General features: G+C 42.4%; 1 protein-coding gene and 1 non-coding gene across 2 annotated transcripts in view; both read right to left on the bottom strand.

Annotated features, from left to right (window-relative positions):
* The window catches only part of MID1 (midline 1), a 633,735-nt gene that overhangs the window by 48,711 nt on the left and 562,843 nt on the right, over window positions 1-22,181 (bottom strand). The window contains exons 6-7 of the mRNA XM_024756998.1: window positions 15,089-15,196; window positions 6,286-6,434 (exon numbers count right to left, since the gene is read on the bottom strand). Coding sequence (XP_024612766.1) covers window positions 6,286-6,434; window positions 15,089-15,196 — 257 coding nt within the window. The remainder of the gene's footprint in view (window positions 1-6,285; window positions 6,435-15,088; window positions 15,197-22,181) is intronic.
* TRNAD-GUC (transfer RNA aspartic acid (anticodon GUC)) lies at window positions 21,577-21,649 on the bottom strand. The gene has a single exon. It is a non-coding gene; the product is annotated as a tRNA-Asp (tRNA).

Here is a 22,181-nt window from a genome sequence, read left to right as displayed (position 1 = left end):
ACAAAAGGCCACATATTGTATGATGTACTTGGATGAAATGTCCGGAACAGGCAGAAATCCATAGCGACAGAAGGTAGATCAGTGGTTGCCAGGGGCTGGGGGCAGGGGACAATGGGGAGTGATTACATAATGGGTGTGGGGTTTTCTTTTGGGGTGATGAAAATAATTCGGAACTCGATAGAGGCAGGAATTGTACAACACTGTGACTGTACTAAATGCCAATGAACTGGTCACTTTAAAATGGTTAATTTTATGTTATGCAAATTTCACTGCAATAAAAACGTTACACCTGTGAAATGCGCGAAATCCTTAAAGTTTCTATAATTGTACTTCTGGTGCATATTCAGTGCTATATAGGGAGGGAAGGAGCGAAGATAGTCAACAATGTAATAATTGGAATGATACTGAGATCCATACATGAAAGTTTGAAGAGGAATAAACTCTGGAAAGAAAAGTTTCAAGTGTTTGAATGAGGACAGAGAATCTAAATTCACCACCTGATCCTTTCACCAGGAAACAGCGACAAGCAGGGAGTTGTGTGATTTTATTGGCTAATTACTGCACCCAAGAGAATTGGACTAATTATTATGACAAACAACTGCTAATTCAGACCGATGGATAAAGGGATGGTCGCTAGGCACTTTTCACAGACGGTCAACCTGGACTTAAAAAACGCCTTCCTTATGACCTATAATCACAAACACTCCTTCAAACTCAGAGAGGTCTTAGGATTAGTCACCAAATAGTCAACGAATACTGAGTAAGCCCTTCAAATATGTCATTTACTGAAGAGCCCAACAGATTTGCATCAATGCAGAAAGGTTCAAAGAAATGCTACGGTGCCATTTGAATTCCTCGAATAAAAATTTCAAAGTGAAACCCCAGTTATTTCTGTTTCATGATGTCCAACAGGGAGAACTGCACCAAGCTATCATGAAACAAGCACCGAACTTTCTATTGTGTTTCTCTGCTGTTCCTGCGTGGCACAGATCTTGTGCTCACCAGGTTGGGAGATCTCGAATGCTCTGAACAGATAATCTCAAGCTGGTACTTCCCCTGTCCAGTGGCACAAGCTTCTGTTCAGGTTCATGCAAAATAGACTTCATTCCCAAGTTTCTCCTGGCTCTATGGTCCACAAACGATTAACTAAACCATGCTTTAGTCAAGGGACACTGTTGACAACGCCTGACATCTTGATGGTGGGAACTTTGTAGAGCGGGAACAGAGAGGCTGAAAGTTCCTAAGCCTGGGAGGCGAAGACTGACAGCAAGACTCTTTGGAGATGATCGCAGCTTTTAACACCTACACATTTTTTTCTGATAGAAGGAAAGATATTTATCTTCGGCTACAATTTCAAATTCTTAATTGGACTGACAGGCGAGCGGAGATCTGCCAAATTCAACATTTTAGGCCGTGTTTTTCTTCCCCAAATCCTTGTTGCCCATCTCTTGGCCTTTCAGATAAATTGCCAAAAATCCACCAGGGCCATCAGCACATGCCACTTTCTCAGTTCTGTGCTTCTAGAGTCGCGCGCGCGCGTGTGTGTGTGTGTGTGTACGGGAATATGTGTACACATGCTTGTGGCTGTGTGTCAAGCTCTTAACATACTGGAGCAAATAACGGCATTGTGTCCTACCCTGACACTTAATAGGGTGGGCTGCACGCTACTTCCCCTTTCTATTTTGACTTTGATGCCCCTAATCTCCATGACACTCAGTTGCTGGCAGCCACATGGGGCCGGTTTTCTGGAAGGAAGACATGTCTAGAGCTAGAGTGCTTCCAAGATTTCTGCCGAACAGTCAACACCAGGGGAAGATGCTCTACCCTTCCCACTTAATATTCCCCCATGCCCAACCGCCTGACAATGGCACCTCAATGGGTCTCTCTCGGGCAGGTGGGCTACGACGCACATCACCATGGTAAAACCCGGTGAGTTCACACAGTAACAAAGTGTGGTTTACTTTAGTCAGCTCAGGAATTCCCAAACGCGTCTGACCCTGGAACCTTGTTGTTTTAACACCAATTAACGCCCTGTAGAACACATTTCAAAAATCACTCATCACATGCACTCTAATTCTTATAAGTGCCATCTTTCCAGCTGATAACTGGAGTTCTCGGGTTTGTACTCTGGGGAACTCTGCGGGATCCTTGAATTGCCTGTGGCAGTGAGGGACAGAGGAGTCATCCAGTGGAGTCTGAGTCCCTCCTAGGAACTCTGAAAAACGGGTACTGTTCAGAGGGAGTTTTCTGCTTCTTATCCTCTTGATACAGATAATTTGCTGCCACAGATGATTTTAACTTTAGATGTCTCCTAAGGAGTGGACCAACTTTCTTATACTTGGAATGAGTGAAGAGTTTTGCTTATTTCACATCATTTTAGAAAAGTGCACATAGAATCACACCAAGAACTATGTATTAGCGAGGCTAGAGAATATAGTATGTTATACAATGCATTTGCATCCATTTAGTGAGTGGGAAGGAAGGAAATGAGCATTTATTGTAAGTTCACCTTGAGACAGGAACTCAGCTAATATCTTTACTCCATTATTTCATTTTATCCCTACAGCGACCATATTAGGTAGGAATAATCGGCCATAATGGTGGAAACAAGATGGCTAGGGGTCCTGCCCGCCGGGAGCACATGAGCAAAAGGAGACTCACAAGGATTAGGGAGCAGCCCCAGTGCTACCCGTAATTACTCCTGAGGAAATTAGCACAGAGCCGAGCGCTCGATTCCAAAGCATATGCATCTCCTACAGTGTAAAACTTGAGAGGCTCTCTCTCCGCTAGGGGTTTTCTGATGTTTCTGAATTGAAAAACTTGTTGTGGTCTGATTCAGCTTGTAGGCGAACATGTCCACTTTAAGTGGTTTAACGATGCAGAAAAATCACATCCAACTCTCACTTTAGGAAGGCCTGCAGGATTAAAAGTTTGTTCTGGGCATTCCACCCACCCTCGAATAGAAGAATAAAGATGGTTTAGAAATACACAGGCACCAAAGCCCAAGGCAGACACAGTAGTAAACACGACTGTGAAGTCACGTTCTAGAGAAGAATGTTAAGTAATATGAAAACATAAATCCAACAAACATTATGGACTATCTACAACACTTAAGGCCTGTTTATAGGAGTCGCCAGCAATGTTATCGCAACTACTGATAGAGGTAGCTAGTATGAGTCCAGTTTTCTAAGTCAAAAATAGCTCTTGGGGACTTCCCTGCTGGTCCAGTGGTTAAGAATCCGTCTTGCAATGCAGGGGACGTCGGTTCAATCCCTGGTAGGGGAACTAAGATCCCACATGCCGCGGGGCAACTAAGCCTGCACGCCACAACTACAGAGCCCGCACTCTGGAGCCCATGCGCCACAACTAGAGAGAAGCCTGCGCGCTGCAATGAAGAGCCCACGCATCCCAACGAAAGATCCTGCGTGGGACTTCCCTGGTGGCGTGGTGGTTAAGAATCCGTCTTGCAATGCAGGGGACGTCGGTTCAATCCCTGGTAGGGGAACTAAGATCCCACATGCCGCGGGGCAACTAAGCCTGCACGCCACAACTACAGAGCCCGCACTCTGGAGCCCATGCGCCACAACAAGAGAAGCTACCGCAACGAGAAGCCCGCGCACCGCAAGGAAGAGTAGCCCCCGCTCGCAGCAACGAAAGACCCAATGCAGCCAAAGATAAATAATATATAAATAAATTTATTTAAGTTTTTTTTTTTAAAAAGCTCTTGGAGAAACCCAAAGAACAACAGTCAAAAAGTGACAGTTCTAGGATTTAACCCAGGATTCCAAATTCCAAGTCCAAGCCCAGTGCCTCTTTACTATATTCTAATTGCTGGAAAGGGAAAAGGGCTCAGGAATTGACCAAGAGGATTGACAAATAGAGACAGAAAGAGATAGGATGCAGAAACAGAGGGACAAGGGCTCCTAGCAAAATTTTACAGGCACTATGTATTCACATCTGATGGAAGTGTAGACTTCTCATAAGCAGTGGGCCAACTTTCTTATGCCTGGATTTAGTGAAGAGTGTTGCTAATTTAACATCATTTTAGAAAAGTGTACATACAATCACACGGAGAACTATATATTAGCGAGGCTTGAGAATACAGTATATGATACAACTCATTTGTAGAAAGAGCAATCGGTCACGTTTCTGTTCTTGATGAGATGGGCTTGTGAGAGGTGGGGCTGAAGGGATCCAGGTATGTCCTGCTGGGTCTGAGCGAGGTCACATGTGGGCATCCATGCGCTGTGTTAGACTTCAAATGCAGGTCTTAACTTCCAGTTAAGTTCTCTCTTAACTGTTACGGGGCCATATTCTCCCCCCTGCCAGGTGAGAATTTATTTATTTATTTATTTATTTTTAGGGATTGCTGAGATGTGCAGCCCACACTAGCCATTTCGTCTGGACATCTCACAATTTACAGCTGGAGAAAAGTACTACTGGATCCCAGTGGGAAACCATGACGTAAGTGTAAATGCTGTCTAGTAGAGTGTCCTGGGTACACTGGAGTATTAGTGCCGTGTGCAGTTTTTAACTTTAGCATGAATATTTCAGGCAACTGGAGGCAGCTGAGAGCAGCGAAGACAATTAAATACTTGGAACCTAGGAGTCATGAGGAAAGAAGCTGGCGGCTCTTGGAGAAGGGAGGAGACCATGTTAAGGATATAAGAGGGATGGTAACCAGCTGTTATCCACGTGCTTTGGAAGAGATAAGTATCTAACCAGTCTCAGAGGACATTTTCTCAAATAGAAGAAGTAACACAAAGAAGCCGGTTGGATTCTCGACCAGAGTTGTAAAGATACTCTACCCTCCTCCCACTGAAGGAACAGCGAAAACGGAAGTACCACCACCTGCCTCTACGTGGTATTCTGAGAATCAGCAGCGTGCAACACAAGCAAGCCCTCCATAATCATTAGTTTTCTTTCGCCTTCCTCGAAGAAATTCAAGTCAGAAGATGGTATTTTTTGCCCTAGGCCAAAGGTTGGCAAAGTACCGCCTGAGGGCCAAATCTGGCCTGCCGCCTGTTTTTGTCAATGGTCTTATTGGAACACACCCTCGCCCGCCCATTCATTTCCATCTACACTAGGCTGTTGGAGACCTACCCAGAGTTGAGTAGTTGTGATGGGGACCCGATAACCTGCAAAGCTGAAAATATTTACTCTCTGGTCCTTTACAGGCAAAGTTTGCAGACTCCTGGGCTTCCCTGGTGGCGCAGTGGTTGAGGGTCCGCCTGCTGATGCAGGGGACGGGGGTTCGTGCCCCGGCCCGGGAGGATCCCGCGTGCCGCGGAGCGGCTGGGCCCGTGAGCCGTGGCCGCTGAGCCTGCGTGTCCGGAGCCTGTGCTCCGCAACGGGAGAGGCCACGGCAGTGAGAGGCCCGCGAGGTCTGCAGACTCCTGCTCTAGGATAACAGACCAGCACGAAGGAGCTCTCTGGGGGTCTTCTAGGGATGGTCTTCTATTACGGCTTTGGAAGAGGATCCGTTGACTCTGAAACTTTGAACGAATGAAGAGTCAAGGCCACTGGCGTTGGTTGGAGATGTCATTCAGGTGGCATTACGTGCTTTTCCTGGGCTCCACAAGAATTGCTACAGGTGTTTGCATCAGTGAAGGTGAATAATTTTATGCCCATCAAGTACGAGCACTGAAGGCACAGTGACCCCTGTCAGTTTCACCGCTGACCTGCCCATTCAAATCATGTCATTTTCATGTCCCCCTACCATAGAATAAAGAATATTTTAAAAGAAGGAGGTATGAAGTTGACAGTTTTGTCCTTTCTTTGTCTCCCACATGAGTCGGTCTTGACCTTTCAGGAGAGGCAAAGCTTCTCAACCAAATAAAAACAGGCCTAACAGAGAATAACACCTGGGCGATTTTGAAAAACTAGATAAGCCCTGAGATGGAAGAAAAGATTCCCTTTTATGTTTTGGTCTTCATTTTGATGCTTTGTTATCAAGTACACGATAAGATCAGGTCTGAGAGTCACAGTAAATGCTGTTTTGTGCCATTATAAGCTTTCTTCCCCCACTAAAAGCAGGCTGATTTCATTCTTTCTAACTGGCGGACTCTTGTTTCAAAGGCCTTGAACTCTAGGCTGATACTGAAAAGGCTTTGACATGTCAAAGGGAAGCATCTTTAGCTGGAACAAAGCACCTCAAAGCCTCTATTCTCTGTGGTACTCGGCCTTGAAAATGCAAACAAAGGCAAGGCAGGGCAAGGCCAACCAATCACACCCCAGACACAGGAGCCCAGGCGCCGAGAATTTCCCAGCAGCCCCCGCACTCACCTCTCAGTGATATTCTTCGCGGTCTGTAGGAAACGCGCGTGATCATTCTCCTTCAGAGAGTGTTCTGCTTGGGAGATGAGTGATGCCGACCGCTCAATGCACTGCTTGCAGTTTGCAATCTGCTGAGCCAGTTTGCGAAGCCTCATCACCTTGAACAAAAGAGGCACGAAGATGGTTACACGGGTGGGCTCGCTTAGTGAAAACGTGCCGGGCTGGACCCTCCCGGTGTGTGCGTTTTACTGTATGCGAGTCATCCTTCAGTAAATGTTCAAAAAGGAGGCAGAGAAAGACGGAAACCCCAGTTATGGCACTCTTGTCTTAGCTATTCTTTATCTCCTTGGAGAAGTGTTGCTAATTTGTTTTAAGAGGAAACCCTGACTTGCGAATTGCTTCCCTGTTGATGGGGGAAAAAGGTGTTGCCCAGTGTGAGTTACAGAGGGTCACCGGACCCCTTCCCTCACACAATTACCATAAGATCGTAGGGAACCCTGAAACTTTCTCTAGTTCCATTTTTCAGCTGGGCCATTGAGAAAATAAAACACCTCTATAGGTGCAACTGTGTGCCTTCAGTCAAAACCATTTTCTAAAAAGTCCTTTGCTATCCGTGTAATAAAATCGCGATGTAAAAACATTAGGTATCACTATTTCCCACACTATCTCAAACTCATGTGTTAAATTAACAGAAAGGGAGCATTTTTTTCCCATTGATTAATATTTTTCCTGTTGAACCGATGAGAGAAAGCCAAAAAAAGCACAGCTGGGCCATTTCCCCTCACCGGGAACGTCATTTCCAGGCACTCTGTGCTTACTTGATAACTAAAACTATTTTGATAAGCATTTCCCAGTCGGGATAAAAACGCACGTTTGGTTCCAACCTCCATTCCAACTCCTGATTCCGTCTTGCTTGCAAACGACCCTCAAACGTAATTGACCATAACCTCTGGGGCAGGCCCAGATAAGTCCACGGTAACCCACTTGACCATTTGCTCTGGTGTTTGAAATGTGCTCAGAGATGAAGCCCTATGGCCAGAAGCCAAGTTCAAATGAGACGGCTAATTGGAATTGCCGTGCGCCTGGTGCCCCGGTGCACACAGCCTGGGACAGGTCTTGGCCGGCCTTATGATCATTCCGGAACGGAAAACAGCCCTGGGTGAAAGGCTAGGGAGGCTCAGGCTCCCTCCAGAATTCCTGCTAACTCCAAGAAATTCCTCCTTTCTCCAAGTCATCATTATCGTCCCCGCGCAAGTCTAACAGAAGAAAAGGAAGGAAGGAGGTGTCAGGACTTGAGGCCTCTGAGGACTGTCCAATTTCAGCTCTGTCCTCCTGCAGCAAACAAAGGAAATGAATGCTGAATCGTGAGGCATCGGCCACAAGACCGCAGGCAAGAGTGAGAAAGATTCTTGAAAGTAAAGGCTTTAGAGAAATGAACTGTCAAAACTCTGGGGCAAAGAGTATGTTATCTTAAGCCCGGTAAGAGATTTACCTCATTGTATGTAATTATAGTGACCATCACCGCAGATTAAATAACTGTGTTCATTAGTTGAATAAAATAACACTTATTTTACACCAAATAGAATTCAGCTGCTAACGTCATTATACCCAGAGGTAAAGCTAAGAAAGGCACAGAGTCCAATTCAAGATATTAGAACGTATCCTCAAGAAACTGTCAGAGGAAGAAATATTTAATCACATAACATAAAGAATGCTTTCAATTACACGGCAGAATTGAAGATATTTAATACAATTCTAACACCAACAACAAAATAAGGACCAACTTTTCCTTCTGAATAACTTCACGTCCTTTCCGTATACCTAATAATAGTGACCCCACAGATGACAGAATGGAAAAACGCTTGAACTCCATTTTCTTCTTTTTAAAAAAATTTCTATCATGATACTGGAAATTAAAAGCGACATGAGAGGAAAAGGAAGAAGAAGAAGAAAAAAAGCCCTAAATCATGCATAAGTTGAAGCAAGCCCAAATGAGAGCCTCCTTTGAAAGTCCAGGAATTTTTTACAGAAAACTGTTGGCGTAATTATAATTTTAGTTCAGTGTACAAATTCCATCTGATATACCAGATTGGAGCTTTTCAAACCTGGCGTGCGCAAGATTCGGCTGGGGACCTTTGTTAAAGAAAAACTGTAGATGTTTGGGCCGGCACTCGCGTATCCTAGGGGAGGAGCTGTAATTGGCAGGGTGGCAGGAATCTGCATTTTAACAAGCAATGAACGTTTTTTGATCTGCAGGTGATGAATCGTCAGTGTGGAGAGGATTAGCATTTAGAAGACTAAATGAAAGAGGAGAGGTCAAAAGAAGGTAGCAGAAAGCATTCCTGGTAGAAAGGGCAAGATAAGTTTTGTAAAACTTATTTCTCCGTGTGTGTGTGTTGTTTATGTGTGTGTGTGTGTGTGTCAGTGCTGGGTTTGATGTTATATGTATTCTTCTTACCGTGGGTTTCAGTAAAAAGAAAAAGGAAAAGAAAAACTTTTCTAAGTTAGTTCACGAACTATGGTCTGTGGACCATATCCAGCACACAACCTGTTTGTGCAAATAGTTTTCATGGCACACTGCCACGTGCGTTTGTTTATGAATCACCTGTGGCTGCTTTCACACCACACCATTGGGCAGCGGTGAGCTGTTCCGATAGAGACCGAAGGCAAAACCTACAATGTTCATTATCTGGCCCTTTACAGAAAAAAGTTCGCTGACTTAAAGGATTCTGATCAGATGGCCCTGGATTTGAACACACTCTGTGAAACGCTGTCCTACGTGGTACCACACTTCAGAATCAGACACTGAGTATTTCGCAATATACGAATTTCTTCATTAGAAAACACTTCTTTAATATATTACTTAAAACTTTTTCCACGTTGGCAGCGTTCTTCTTTTTTTCCTTTGGGAAGTGCGACTGCACGTTGTAATTTGTGGAATTCACTCCACACTCATCATGGAAATACTCTGCCTCCTTTTGGGGACATAGGCCTATTTAAATCAATTTATTTGCTGTTTATTTTACCTTACAAATGCTTTTTAAAAGTGGCCCTTTATTTTTCTTTAAATGTATTTTAAATGCTTTCATATATACGTAGGGTTCCCATCCCAAAATTGTTAGGTCCAAACCATTGATCCTCAGTTAAAACAAGTATCCCAATCAACAAGGACTGTCCTCAGGGTTTCTATCAGGCTATACAAAAGCCCTGACATGTAGTCCAGGGGAATTATCTTACATTTTGGAGATTCAGAGTACATAAAAGCAGTGACGAGAAGGGACCCTTTTTCTCTTCAGCTGCAGCCTTCTACCATAGGTATGTGTCTGAACATAAACACATAATTGGCTTAATCTGGAGTTTGCTGTCAGCTTTTCCTGTGTTGGCGCGAAAGTTATCCCCTACTACTGAAGAAATAAGCCAGTTCTTTCCCGGGGAGTCTCAGAGCTTGAGACTCTCCAATCAGTCTCAGTATAGAGGCTGCTGAGCTATTTATTTTAAAGAAGGTGCAATGGTCTGAGAGCAGGAATTACCAGCATGTGCTAATGTGTAACATCGCCTGATTGGCAATCTCCCCAGTTGGAGGATTTGCGGTGGGTTTGTTTCCTCCAGACCAAATGGCATTGTGATTGGCGCCAGAGACAGATGAGGGCAAAGTCGCAAGCCCTTCTCTGGATTGAGTGTCTTCAGACTTCCCAACCACCAGCCTGGGCACCCTCACTGGACACCAAGTCCATACTTGCCCTCCCTGCCCAGCCCCTCTGATTTCCAGGGCGTTGGCACCCATGCTCTTCTTTTCTTTAAAACGTATCTCTGACACCCAATGCCCTGGCCAGGGACTTACTCACTGTGAATTCCCGGGTCTGGGATGAACCAGTCCTCGGTCGTGTACCAAAGTAGTAACTCAATGGAAAGCTGAACGGGGCCTTCCTCTCTTCATCTTTCCCAAGTAACACTGCCTTCTGAGATTATATCCCTGAGCAGACGTGCACTTTCAAAAAGTGACACATCTCAAACACACGGACCGTTTTTAAAGTCATATGATCAACTTTCCCATACACAGTACCGGCTTTAGCAAATCTCAGTGTTTTCATCATATTAGCGTCTGATTTTTCAAAAGGAACTATTCAACTATTATCGATGGCATTGAAGCCTTTGTGCGTCCCTCCCTAATTTCATTCATGTCCCTCTCCAGAGGAGAGCACCCTCTTGATGACGCCCAAGCATGTTGATGTATATATGCCTAAACATTATATGGGATTTTTTTGTAGTTCATCAAATTTTAGATAATATTCCTCATTCCCTAAGAATCATCATAAAACTTGCTCCCATTTCTGTGATCTGTCCATATGAATACGTATCACCCTAGTTCGTTACTTTTAATTTCTGAAGACTGTTCCATCGTACAAATGTACAATTTCCTTGTCTTATAAACAGCTTTACTGAGATAGAATTAATATATAAGAAACTGCACATATTTCAAGTACAAATCTGATTAGTTTTCAAATACGTGTAAACCCATGAAACAGTCCTCACATTCAAGATGATGAACATATGTATCACCCCCCCATTCTCCTCCTGTCCCTTTGTAATTCATCCCGCCCACCCCTCTGTCACTCATCGCTAAGCATCCACTGATTCGTTTTCTGTCACTGTAGATTACTAGCAAGTGTTATTTCTAGAGTTTTGTATGAATATACTCATGCAGTATATACTATTTTCTGTCTGGCTTCTCTCACTCACCATAATTATATTGAGATTCATGTTGTTGCATGTGTCAGGAGTTCACTCCTTGCTGGATAGCACTGCATTGTGCGCAAATGCCACAAACCGTTCATCTATTCATCTGTTGATAGACTTCGGGTCATTTCCAGTCAGGAAATTACCCTTAATATTACCCTTAATATTAACGTGAAAATTCACACACAAGTTTTATATAGACATCCGCTTTCATTTTTCTTGGTAAACACCTAGAATGGCTGGATCGAATGGAAAGTGTATGTTTAACTACTTAAGAACGGGCCAAGCAGTTTTCTAAAATATACCGTCTCCATTCTTAGAAACAGTGTGTGAGCTATAGTTCCTTCACATTCCCACCAACACTTGGCATGGTCCATCTTTTTAAGTTAACTATCCTAGTAGGTAAGTAGTGGTATCTCATTGAGGTTTTCATTTGCATTTCCTTAATTATTAATGCCTTTGACCATCTTTTCATGTGCTTACTTGCCATCCTTATACCTTCTTTGGTAAAGTGTCTATCTATTCAAATCTTTTATCCATTTTGGTGAAGGGGTCATCTATTTCCTTATTAATGAGTTTTGAGAATTTGTAATATATTCTGGATACAATTACTTTATTAAATAAATAATTTATAAGAATTTTCTCCTAGTATGTGGCTTGTCTTTACATTCTCTTAAGAGTGCCTTTTGGGGCTTCTCTGGTGGCGCAGTGGTTGAGAGTCCGCCTGCCGATGCAGGGGACATGGGTTCGTGCCCCGGTCTGGGAGGATCCCACATGCCGCGGAGTGGCTGGGCCCGTGAGCCATGGCCGCTGAGCCTGTGCTCCGCAACGGGAGAGTCCACAACAGTGAGAGGCCCGCGTACCGCAAAAAAAAAATAAAAAAAGAGTGCCTTTTGAGGAGAAGTTTTTACTTTTGGTGAAATACAGTATATAATTATCTCTATAGTTTGTAAATATTTCTTTTATGTTTCTGCCAGTGTATATAATCTTTGGCCAACCAAAGTTCACCAAGATTTCCTCCCATGTTTTCTTTCTTCTAGAATTTTCAGTTTTTACCTTTTACATTTAGGTATATGATCCATTGACATTTAATTTTTGTATGTGGTGTGAAGTATGGATCAAGTTTCCTATTCTTATGTGTAGACAGCCTCCCCTACGTGGAGGCTAAAACTCAGCTTCCAAAATTCCCTTCCCGCTCAGTTTTCTTTGCCATTTCAGTGCACACGTTTTTCCCTCCGGAACTTCTAATTTGTTATTTTTATATCGTTTTTTTTCTTATTTCACATCCTTCTTTTGTGGTTTCACGATTTTTTGCTCTTTTAAGATAGAAGTTATTCCTTCATGTATCTCTTTGAACATCTTCTTAACATTTTCACATAAAATTAATTTCAACTGAGGTGAGAAGATGTCTTTGATTTTGTTGGCTGTATTTTTAGAAATTCAAGATCTCTTTATTTGCTTTGGAATTGTGGTTTGACTTTCTGTGTTCAAGGGCTGAAGTCATTCATAATGTTTTTCTCCCTCACCCGCCTTGCTTAGCCTCTCCCGTCTGTTTTACAGTCTCCTTCACCCCATCCTTGGGGGTCCCCATTCCAGAATCTTGTAGTATCTCTGCATTTCTGAGGCTCCCGTTTCGTGTAGGTATCAGAAACAGTGCAGAGCCAGGCTCCAACCTGGCTGACTTACTCTAGACTCCCAGGCCTGAGGTTTGCTAACAGCTATGACCCTAGGTGAAAACTGGCAATAATCTGTTTTCGGTCCCTTTGAATGAACTGCGAAGCCTTACACAGCCCATGGCATCAACCAGTGAGCCTGATTTCACTTTCCCATACCATCTGGAGCACTTCTAGCCCTTTTACCCCAATGTTTCCAAAACTATTTAGCCATAGGAGTTGAAGGTATAGCTGCTTTACTCTCTTCCAGACCAAGTCCCAGGAGCCTGCGTCTTAAAAAGCCACCATCGTGGCTTTGTAGTTTTCTTCTCTTTCTGGCCCATGGAGATGTTTATCTGGTTTTGGGCCCAGCTATGTGTCTCTTTGCTTTTCTGTTTTACTATGTTCCCTATCACGGACATGTGTCCAGGGTAGAGTGGGTGCACGAGAGCCTGAAGCCCATGCATCACCATGGCTGGAACTGGGGACACACACACCCCTTCGCTACTTTGCTCTAGCTCACGAGAGGAACCCTCATGCTGGGAAGCTACATAAGGGAAAGGAAGACCTGCTGGCCAGGAAGTTGTGGCGGAGAGTCACTGCAGGCTGAGTAAGGGCCCCCAAAGATGCCCACATCCTAATCCCAGGAGTTTAAAAAATATGTTACCTTACATGACCAAAGGGACTTCACAGATGTGATGAAGTGCAGGATCTGGAGATGGGGGATATCCTAGATTATCTGGTTGACCCCAATGTAATTATAAGGGTCCTTATGAGAGAGAACCAGGAGAGTCTGTGCCAGAGAAAGAGATTTGAGGATGGGTGCAATGCTCAGAGTGATATGAAGAAACCACAAGCCAAGGAATGTGGGTGGCTTCTAAAAGCCAGAAGAGAAGTGGATTCTGCCCTAGAGCCTCCAGAAAGAAAAAGCACTGCTTTAGCCCAGTTGTGACTGATTTTAGACCTCTGACCTCCAAAAGGTCAGGCGTCAATAAATCTGTGTTGTTTTAAGCCACCAAGTTTGTGGTAATCTGTTCCAGCAGCAATAAGGAAGTAATATGCATATTGAGAGCTGATCCCTGCACACGACCACGTAAAGGCAACAAATTACCTTCCTCATGTATGTTAATAATTAATTACAGCTGTTTTCAGGCTCTCACGTGCCTGAGAACCCGGAAGACGTCAGGTATTAAGAGAAATACACATGGTGCATGATGACAGGAGAGGAAGTAGATTCTGTACAGATTCCAGGATAATTTGTATGGGGGGGAAAGGAGCTGTTCAATGCATCTGAGTCCGTCCCTGGCCAGGGAAGAATTGTGTATTCATTTGATAATCTACTGGAACAGCTTCCAGAAGTATTTGATTTGACTTCAACTTTTCTGATCACCATCACAGTGTACATGTATAAATATTTTTCAATGTATACAGACAAAGCAGTCTAAAACATTCTACAATATTAGAAGCACCTTTAAAAGTCTGAAGAAAACAGAGAAGAGCACATACATTAGCTGTTGTAATCTGTGTGCTAAATACTTGCCAAGTGGATTTAACTATACGTGTCATTATAGTTATGAGCAGTAATAATAGAGATTCACGAACTGACTGGATCTGGAATGAATGTTTCTAGTTTTAGATATTTACAAAATTGTCTTGTGAGGGTGGCAGAGAAATGGGGAAAATAAAGTATATCGTAAGTATTTCAATAAAAACATGACTAAGTTAAAAATAGAATAAAGTGATGGATTCTTAAGTTATCAACATTTCTGAATGAATTTTGAATAAAGGAGAAGATGGCCATAAAGAATATAACCTAAATTTGTGCATTGCTTTTTGAATATAGTTTACTATAAAACCATAGGAATTTTAAACATACACACATTAGCAAAGAAGTACTATTAATATTGTATATCCACAAAGGGGTATAAGATACAGTGAAACTACAGGAGTTTTGCCACGATGAAACTGACACCTGTGTAAATTCCCTCAAGAGCATGAGAAAACACTTCATAATTTCTGTATATAAAGCCTGATTGATTTAGACATTTATTTAATACTGTTTTGATTGCTAGGATATAGCAATAAATATGAAATGAACTCTTCCTCTATGGAACCCACCTTCTCATAGAGAGGAGAGATGGAAAACAGTAGCTACAACAGACCAGAGCTCCATGCTGTGCCCTGGAGCTGGGGAACGGAGCAGCCTTTGTATTACAGGTATGCATAGGAGACCGTAACACAAAGAAAGGGTGGAGGAAAAAATGGCCAACCAAGAGGCTTTGAACTACGTCTTCAAGACTTAGGAGGAGATTATAGACAATATAGAAGAAGGGGTCATTCATTATTTCCTAAGCTATTGAAGTGCATGGGCGTATATCTTCTCTAGGTAGAGAATACAAAACCTTCGGCCCTAGAAATCGTACCTTCCCTTCTTTGATCTTGGTTCCAATAATTTGTCGTCTTTGCTGAATGATCTCAATAAGAAGATCACACTCCTCCATCAATTTGGCTTCTTGACGTGATGCATTGACCTATGGGATAGATAAAATGGTGAGCATTAATTTGGCATTTGTTTTAGTTAAATGCTCTTTTTTTAATGTAGACTAGTATATTTCTGGTAATTGCTGAAAACATATTTTATTCATTTATTTATTTATTGATTTGCGGTACGTGGGGCTCTCACTGCTGTGGCCCCTCCCGGACGCGCAGGCTCAGCGGCCATGGCTCACGGGCCCAGCCGCTCCGCGGCACGTGGGATCTTCCCGGACCGGGGCACGAACCCGTGTCCCCTGCATCGGCAGGCGGACTCTCAACCACTGCGCCACCAGGGAAGCCCGAAAACATATTTTATTAAAGAATTTACTGAGGTATAGTTGCTGTACAATATTATATAAGTTTCAGGTGTACAACATAGTGATTCACAGTTTTTAAAGGTTATACTCCATTTATAGTTATTATTAAATATTGGCTCTATTCCCTGTGTTGTACAATACATCCTTGTAGCTTATCTAATTTATACACAGTAGTTTGTACCTCTTATTCCCCTACCCCGTCTTGCCCCTCCTCTCTTCCCACTCCCCACTGGTAACCACTAGTTTGTTCTCTATATCTGTCATGAAAAGATATTTTTTTATTTGTCTTGGACTGCTGGGTCGTATGGTAGTTCTATTTTTAGTTTTTTAAGGCACCTCCATACTGTTCTCCATAGTGGCTGTATCAATTTTCATTCCTACCAACAGTGCAAGAGTGTTCCCTATGAAAAGATACTTTAAATGTTAACTCTTCTTCCAATAATGCAGGGATGGCAAATATAGGACTTACATGTCCACTCCCTATCTTCTTGCACCCCCGGAAAACATTTATTATCCAATGACAGCAGTCTTTTTTGCTAAGCCATACTGAACCTCAGGGTCTTGCTTTTTTTTTTTTTTTTAGGGTCTTGCTTTTTAAAAAAAAAAATATTTATTTATTTGGCCACGCTGGGTCTTAGCTGCAGCATGCGGGATTTTGTTACCATGTGCGGGATCTTTAGTTGCAGCAAGCAGGATCTAGCTCCCTGACCAGGGGTCGAACCCAGGCCCCCCGCACTGGGAGCACGGAGTCTTAGCCACTGGACCAGCTGGGAAGTCCCTCAGGATCTTTCTTAACACACCATGTACGTAGCTATTACCAACTGATTGAAAACTGACACTTGAAATATATTTGCAGTTCCTGCTTTTATATTTTGAAGGAAAGTGCAATTTTAGACTGTTAAACATAAAAAGTTAGAAAAAAACTAATATTATTCTTTTATGGAGGACAGATTATCATCAATATCTTTTGGACAAATTTTCCAAAAGCAAGATAGCAAGGTTACATTACATTTATTTAACTTTTCTTTTATATACAGACATGAACTTTGTATTTTATCACTATAAAAACATCAAAAAGGAAAAGGATGGTTGAATATCTTATTAATCTTATAGCATAATTCTAAATCTTACTTCTGGTATACTTCGGGAAGGCCGGGGTTCTACAGTGAAAGCCCGCCATTCTCCTGGCAAGGTAGATCATTGTAGAATGGCTTGTATTTGAAGTTTTTAAGGCTCATTGTATGTAAGGGAGGGTTAAAATTAGCTCATTCTTGGCAACTGGGCTTGGGAAATACTCTGCACGTGCTATTTCCTCCATCTCATGACAATTCTGAAATGCTTATTCACAGACAGAGACCCAGAAATCACAGCTGTGGGAAATGGAGATAGCATGCGTGAGTTTTATGATTTTAACACAGCGCAGGAGAAGCCTGCAGTGTTACAAAGAACGACAATAGCACTGATTACTCCAGTATAACTCAGGGAGGAGACGTGGCCCAGTCATTAAGCCCTTTTGATTAGGGATACTTTCTTTAACTGGAGTAATTTCAGTCTCTATGAATGACACAAACCGGAAGTGGGGTCAGGAGTTCAGAATAAAAATTCACTGATGGCTGTTCAGAGAAATCATGTCCTGTTTCCAGAGACCAGGATTCCTTGAGTTTTATTCCTGATCACTGCAAGACAGGGCAGAGAGACAACTCAAGATACTGCCTTATTGAGGAGATGGTGCTCACTGGCCATTTGCAGCGAACTATGAGATCATGTCCTGCGTTAGATTAGCACGCAGACATACTTGCTAAATGTTTCATAAACAAAAGAAAGAATTAAGAATGCATTGATGGACAAGCACAGAACGCGGAACTCAGGCTAATATTTCAAGGGAGTTAATCGCTGGGCTCAGTTTCTCTTACCATTACTTTTCTGTCATCATTTCTAGTTCCCCCTGAGGCTTCTCAAGTAAGTTGAGCTATCTATGGAAATATTTACTTGAAACTCCACTACTCTCGAGAAATTTCTTGTCATTTCTTTTGACTTCAAACTGAATTTAATAACTGACTACAACCGAGCTGTGAAAAGGATGGGATCGTATTGAAACCATGGGCCCCTAGAATGAGCCCTCAGAGCTAAGCTGTACTTGAACATACAATCAAGGTAAATCCAATTGGATGCAAGCTCCATGAAGGGAGGGATCTTGGGCTGTTGTATGAAATGAGGCATCTATCCCAAGCATCTGGCACCATATCTGGCACAGAATAGGCATTCAAAAACTGTTTGTTGAATGAACAGATGGTGAAGAAGATCTTCCAACAAGAGACAAGGTAAAATGAAGTGAAGCAAGTAGCTATCATGACATATTACAAGCACTCAATACGCAGGTATTGGATTTGTTGGTTTTCCAGGACTGTACAGACACAAAAATATGTCTTAAGTTTTTTTTTTTAGGGGGAAGGGTGTTGATTTTCTTTTTCTTTTACAGCCTTATTGAAATATACTTCACATATCATAAAATTCACCCATTTAAAGTGTACGGTTTGTGGGTCTGAGTGTATTCGGAGTTCTATAATCATCACAATCTAATTTTAGAAAACTTTCGATATCCCCTAAAGAATTCCCATACCCATTTGCAGTAACTCCACATTCTTGCTACCCACCCCATTTCAAGGCTTAGGTAACCACTAATCTATGTTCTGTCTCTTTATGGATTTGCCCGTTCTGGACATTTCATAAAAATGGAATCAAACACCATGCGATCCTTTTTGTCTGGCTTATTTCACTTAGCATAACGTTTTCAAGATTCCTCCAAGTCACAGCATGTGTCAATACTTCATCCCTTTTTATGCCAAATATTATTCCATTTCAGCAATATACCACATTTTGTTTATCCATTCTCTAGTAGATGGACATGTGGGTTGCTTCTACTTTTTAGTTACTATAAACAATATTGCTATGAACATTCATGTATAAATTTTTCTGTGCGCATATGTATTCATTCTTCTCGAGTATAGGAGTAGAACTGCTGGGTCACACGTTAATTCTGTTTAACTTTTTGAGGGACTGCCAAACGGTTTCCCAAAGGGGCCGCATCATTTTATATTCCAACAAGAAGTATGTGAGGCTTCCAATTTCTCCACATCCTTGTCAACACTTGATACTGTCTGTCTTTTTTGTTTTATTCATCCTAGTGAGTGTGGAGTGGCATCTCACCGTGGTTTTGATTTGCATTTCCCTCATGGCTAATGATGTTGAGCATCTTTTCGTGTGCTTCTTGGCCATATGTGTACCTAATTTAGAGATAAGACTATTCAGATCCTTTGCTCATTGTGTAATTGGGCCATTTGTCTTATATAGTTGAATCGTATGATTTCTTTATATATTCTGGATACAAGTCCCTTGTTAGCTATGTGATTTGCAAATCTTTTCTCCCATTCTGTGGGTTGTCTTTTCATTTTCTTGATGGTGACTTTTGAAGCACAGAAGTTTTAAATTTTGATGGAGTCTAATTTATCTCTTGTTCTACTGTCACTTGTGCTTTTGGTGTTGTAGCTAAGAAACCTAATCCAAGGTCATGAAGATTCATACCTCAGTTTTCCTCTAGAAGTTTTATCTCCTACACTTATGTCTACAAACCATTTTAAATTAAGTTTTGTGTATTATTATGAGAAGTAGGGGTCCAACTTCATCCTTATATTTACAGATATCCAGTTGCCCAAGCACCATTTATTGAAAAGACTATTCTTTCCTCCATTGAAGTGTCTTAGCACTTGGTCAAAACTCAACCGACCACATTGTGAGGTCCTTAGGTTTTGAAGTGGCTGCTAACATATTCTCTGGTTAAAGATATTCTGGGTTTCGTAACTCAAAAAGACACATGCACCCCAATGTTCATCGCAGCACTATTTACAATAGCCAGGTCATGGAAGCAACCTAAATGCCCATCGACAGACGAATGGATAAAGAAGATGTGGTACATATATATATACAATGGAATATTACCCGGCCATAAAAAGGAACGAAATTGGGTCATTTGCAGAGACGTGGATGGACCTAGAGACTGTCATACAGAGTGAAGCAAGTCAGAAAGAGAAAAACAAATATCGTGTATTAACGCATATATGTGGAATCTGGAAAAATGGTGCAGATGAACCTGTTTGCGAGGCAGAAATAGAGACAAAGACGTAGAGAACAAACGTATGGACACCAAAGGGGGGAAAGGGGAGGTGGGATAAACTGGGAGATTGGGATTGACATATATATACTAACTAATATGTATAAAATAGATAACTAACAAGAACCTGCTGTATAGCACGGAGAACTCCACTTCACTGTATGGTAGAAACTAACACAACATTGTAAAACAACTATACCCCCCCCCAAAAGAAAAAGAAGATATTCTGGTTTTGACTGAACCTAGTAAGACCCTGCTAGTAACTCTAAAGTAGGCGCCATGAAATGTGGTATGGAGTACGAGCTCTGCTCGTAGATGATACTGAGAAAGTGGAGGAGTATGTCCGTTTCTAAGTTGTCCTATTTTGTAAAATGAGGTGAATATTATCTGCTCTCTCAGTCAAGCGGGATTTTTGTGGTAAATACAATACCATAAGATATGAGGAATAATATATGGGGAAATGACTTACATTATGAAGCCATAGACAGATCTGAGGTAGTACTGTCTGCAGTGGGAAGTAGTTTTGTTAAGAGACTATGATTTAGTTTGGGATCTATTTCACTCTCAAAATCATTGCAATTTGGGTTACTCTATGGTAGGAAAAGTGTCTCAGTCACCATCATAACGTGGGGTTCAATTTAATCCAAATTCTGACTAATCGATATTCACTATGAATAGGTTTGTTTTACCGACAAAGTGGACTGAAATCTACTTTGTTGAGCCAAGTATGTTTTGAGAAAGCTGATACTGCAACCACCGTCATCCCAAAACAGAAATTCCCAGAAACTGGGGATACTGTTGTGGCCTCTCCTGTTGCAGAGCACAGGCTCCGGACGCGCAGGCTCAGCGGCCACGGCTCACAGGCCCAGCCGCTCGCTCTGCAGCATGTGGGATCTTCCCGGACCGGGGCACAAACCCGTGTCCCCTGCATCTGCAGGCGGACTCTCAACCACTGCGCCACCAGGGAAGCCCTCATCTGATCATTTTTAGGTCAAGTATTATCCTTAGATCTTTCAAAGAATACCGATGTGACCTTCCTTTGAAACTGGGAAAGTTGAATCTCTTTTCCCACTTTGATGAAGCTTCCAAATATTTGTAACCCTACCATTCTTATATTCCGAAAGGTACAGTAAAATGAGTTGAATGCTATCCTATATTTCTAAAATCCTTCCAGTACAAAGAAGTTTTCCACAGTTGTGCTGTTTCATGTGTCACTTAAAACAAAAAAAAAGTTAATGATTTCATTGGACTTCATTTCTTATACGGGCTATTAATTAAAATATGGCAGGGTTTACTGGTTACTTGCAGTGTGTTCAGGTGTTTCCAGTTCCCTGGAAACTGGAAGCTCCTGGTTATGATTTTAGCTTGTATTTCTGATTCACATCTTTTGATTCAGAAACCACGAAGGCTGATGGAAGTGCTCTGAGTAGGGCCAATCTAAGGATTCAAGAAACAACCGCCAAACCTTCTTTTACAGACCTACACTTCTACCTCTGTGTCGTAAGTCTCCTTCTTGGTCCTTAACCTGAAGACAAGGGGGGTGGAGAGCATTAGGAATGCTGGCCAGTGGTAGCAACTGCTGTATACCACCTCTGGACCACACGGAAATAGGGTGCTCATCCCATAGAGCCCTTCACATCGCAGGACAAAATATAGCTTAAAACTGAGCCCTCTTCCCATTTCAGCCTCCTCCCTGCTACTTTTTTTCTCACCTTCTTTGCACTCATGAGTAAATATCACATCAGCCCCTCATGAGGAGAAATTCGGTCACTCTCACCTCATCTGTGTGATGGCCTCAGCCATGTGCTCACCATGTATCTTCTCTACATCTGGAGTTACAGCTTCCTTTCTTTTCTTTTTTGGCCGTGCCATGCGGCTTGTGGGATCTTAGTTCCCCGACCAGGGATCGAACCCGGGCCCTCGGCAGTGACAGCACCGAGTCCTAACCACTGAACCACCAGGGAAGTCCCTACAGGTTCCTTTCTTGCCGCGAAATGCGTCATCCTACCCACCGTTGTCTCCTAGTCTTTAGTACTAACTTTGTCTCTTTGCAAAATACTCGAAATTAAATTCTTCTAAAGTGAGATCTAATCCCAATTCTTTCAGAGCTTATTCTTTCCGGAGTTATCACCCTATCTTTTTTAAGGCCCTAACGAACACCTTTTCGGAGACTGGAAGTACCATAGCCGATGTCACACAAGCTCAAGCCATGACGGCTCTCAGAATACACTTGCAGCCTTCACTGTGAAAGAGCTACATACCGCTGTTGACCCGTTCACTTATTCATTCAAATAACAGCAACTGGGTTCCCACAGTGTATGAGCCAGGATTCCAAGTGCTGGGCATACTCTGTGACCCAAGAGAGACAAAGTTCCCATTATCACAGAGTTTACATGTAAGCGAAGGGCAGCAGGCTGAACAAGCCGAGAAATAAATAAAAATTTCAGATCGTGACGTGTGTAAAGGAAATCACAGAGGGTAATGTGATCGAACACG

Source organism: Neophocaena asiaeorientalis, unplaced genomic scaffold, assembly GCF_003031525.2.
Source record: "Neophocaena asiaeorientalis asiaeorientalis breed wild unplaced genomic scaffold, Neophocaena_asiaeorientalis_V1.1 scaffold812, whole genome shotgun sequence".
NCBI lineage: Eukaryota > Metazoa > Chordata > Mammalia > Artiodactyla > Phocoenidae > Neophocaena > Neophocaena asiaeorientalis.
This window is presented reverse-complemented; position numbering and strand designations above follow the sequence as displayed.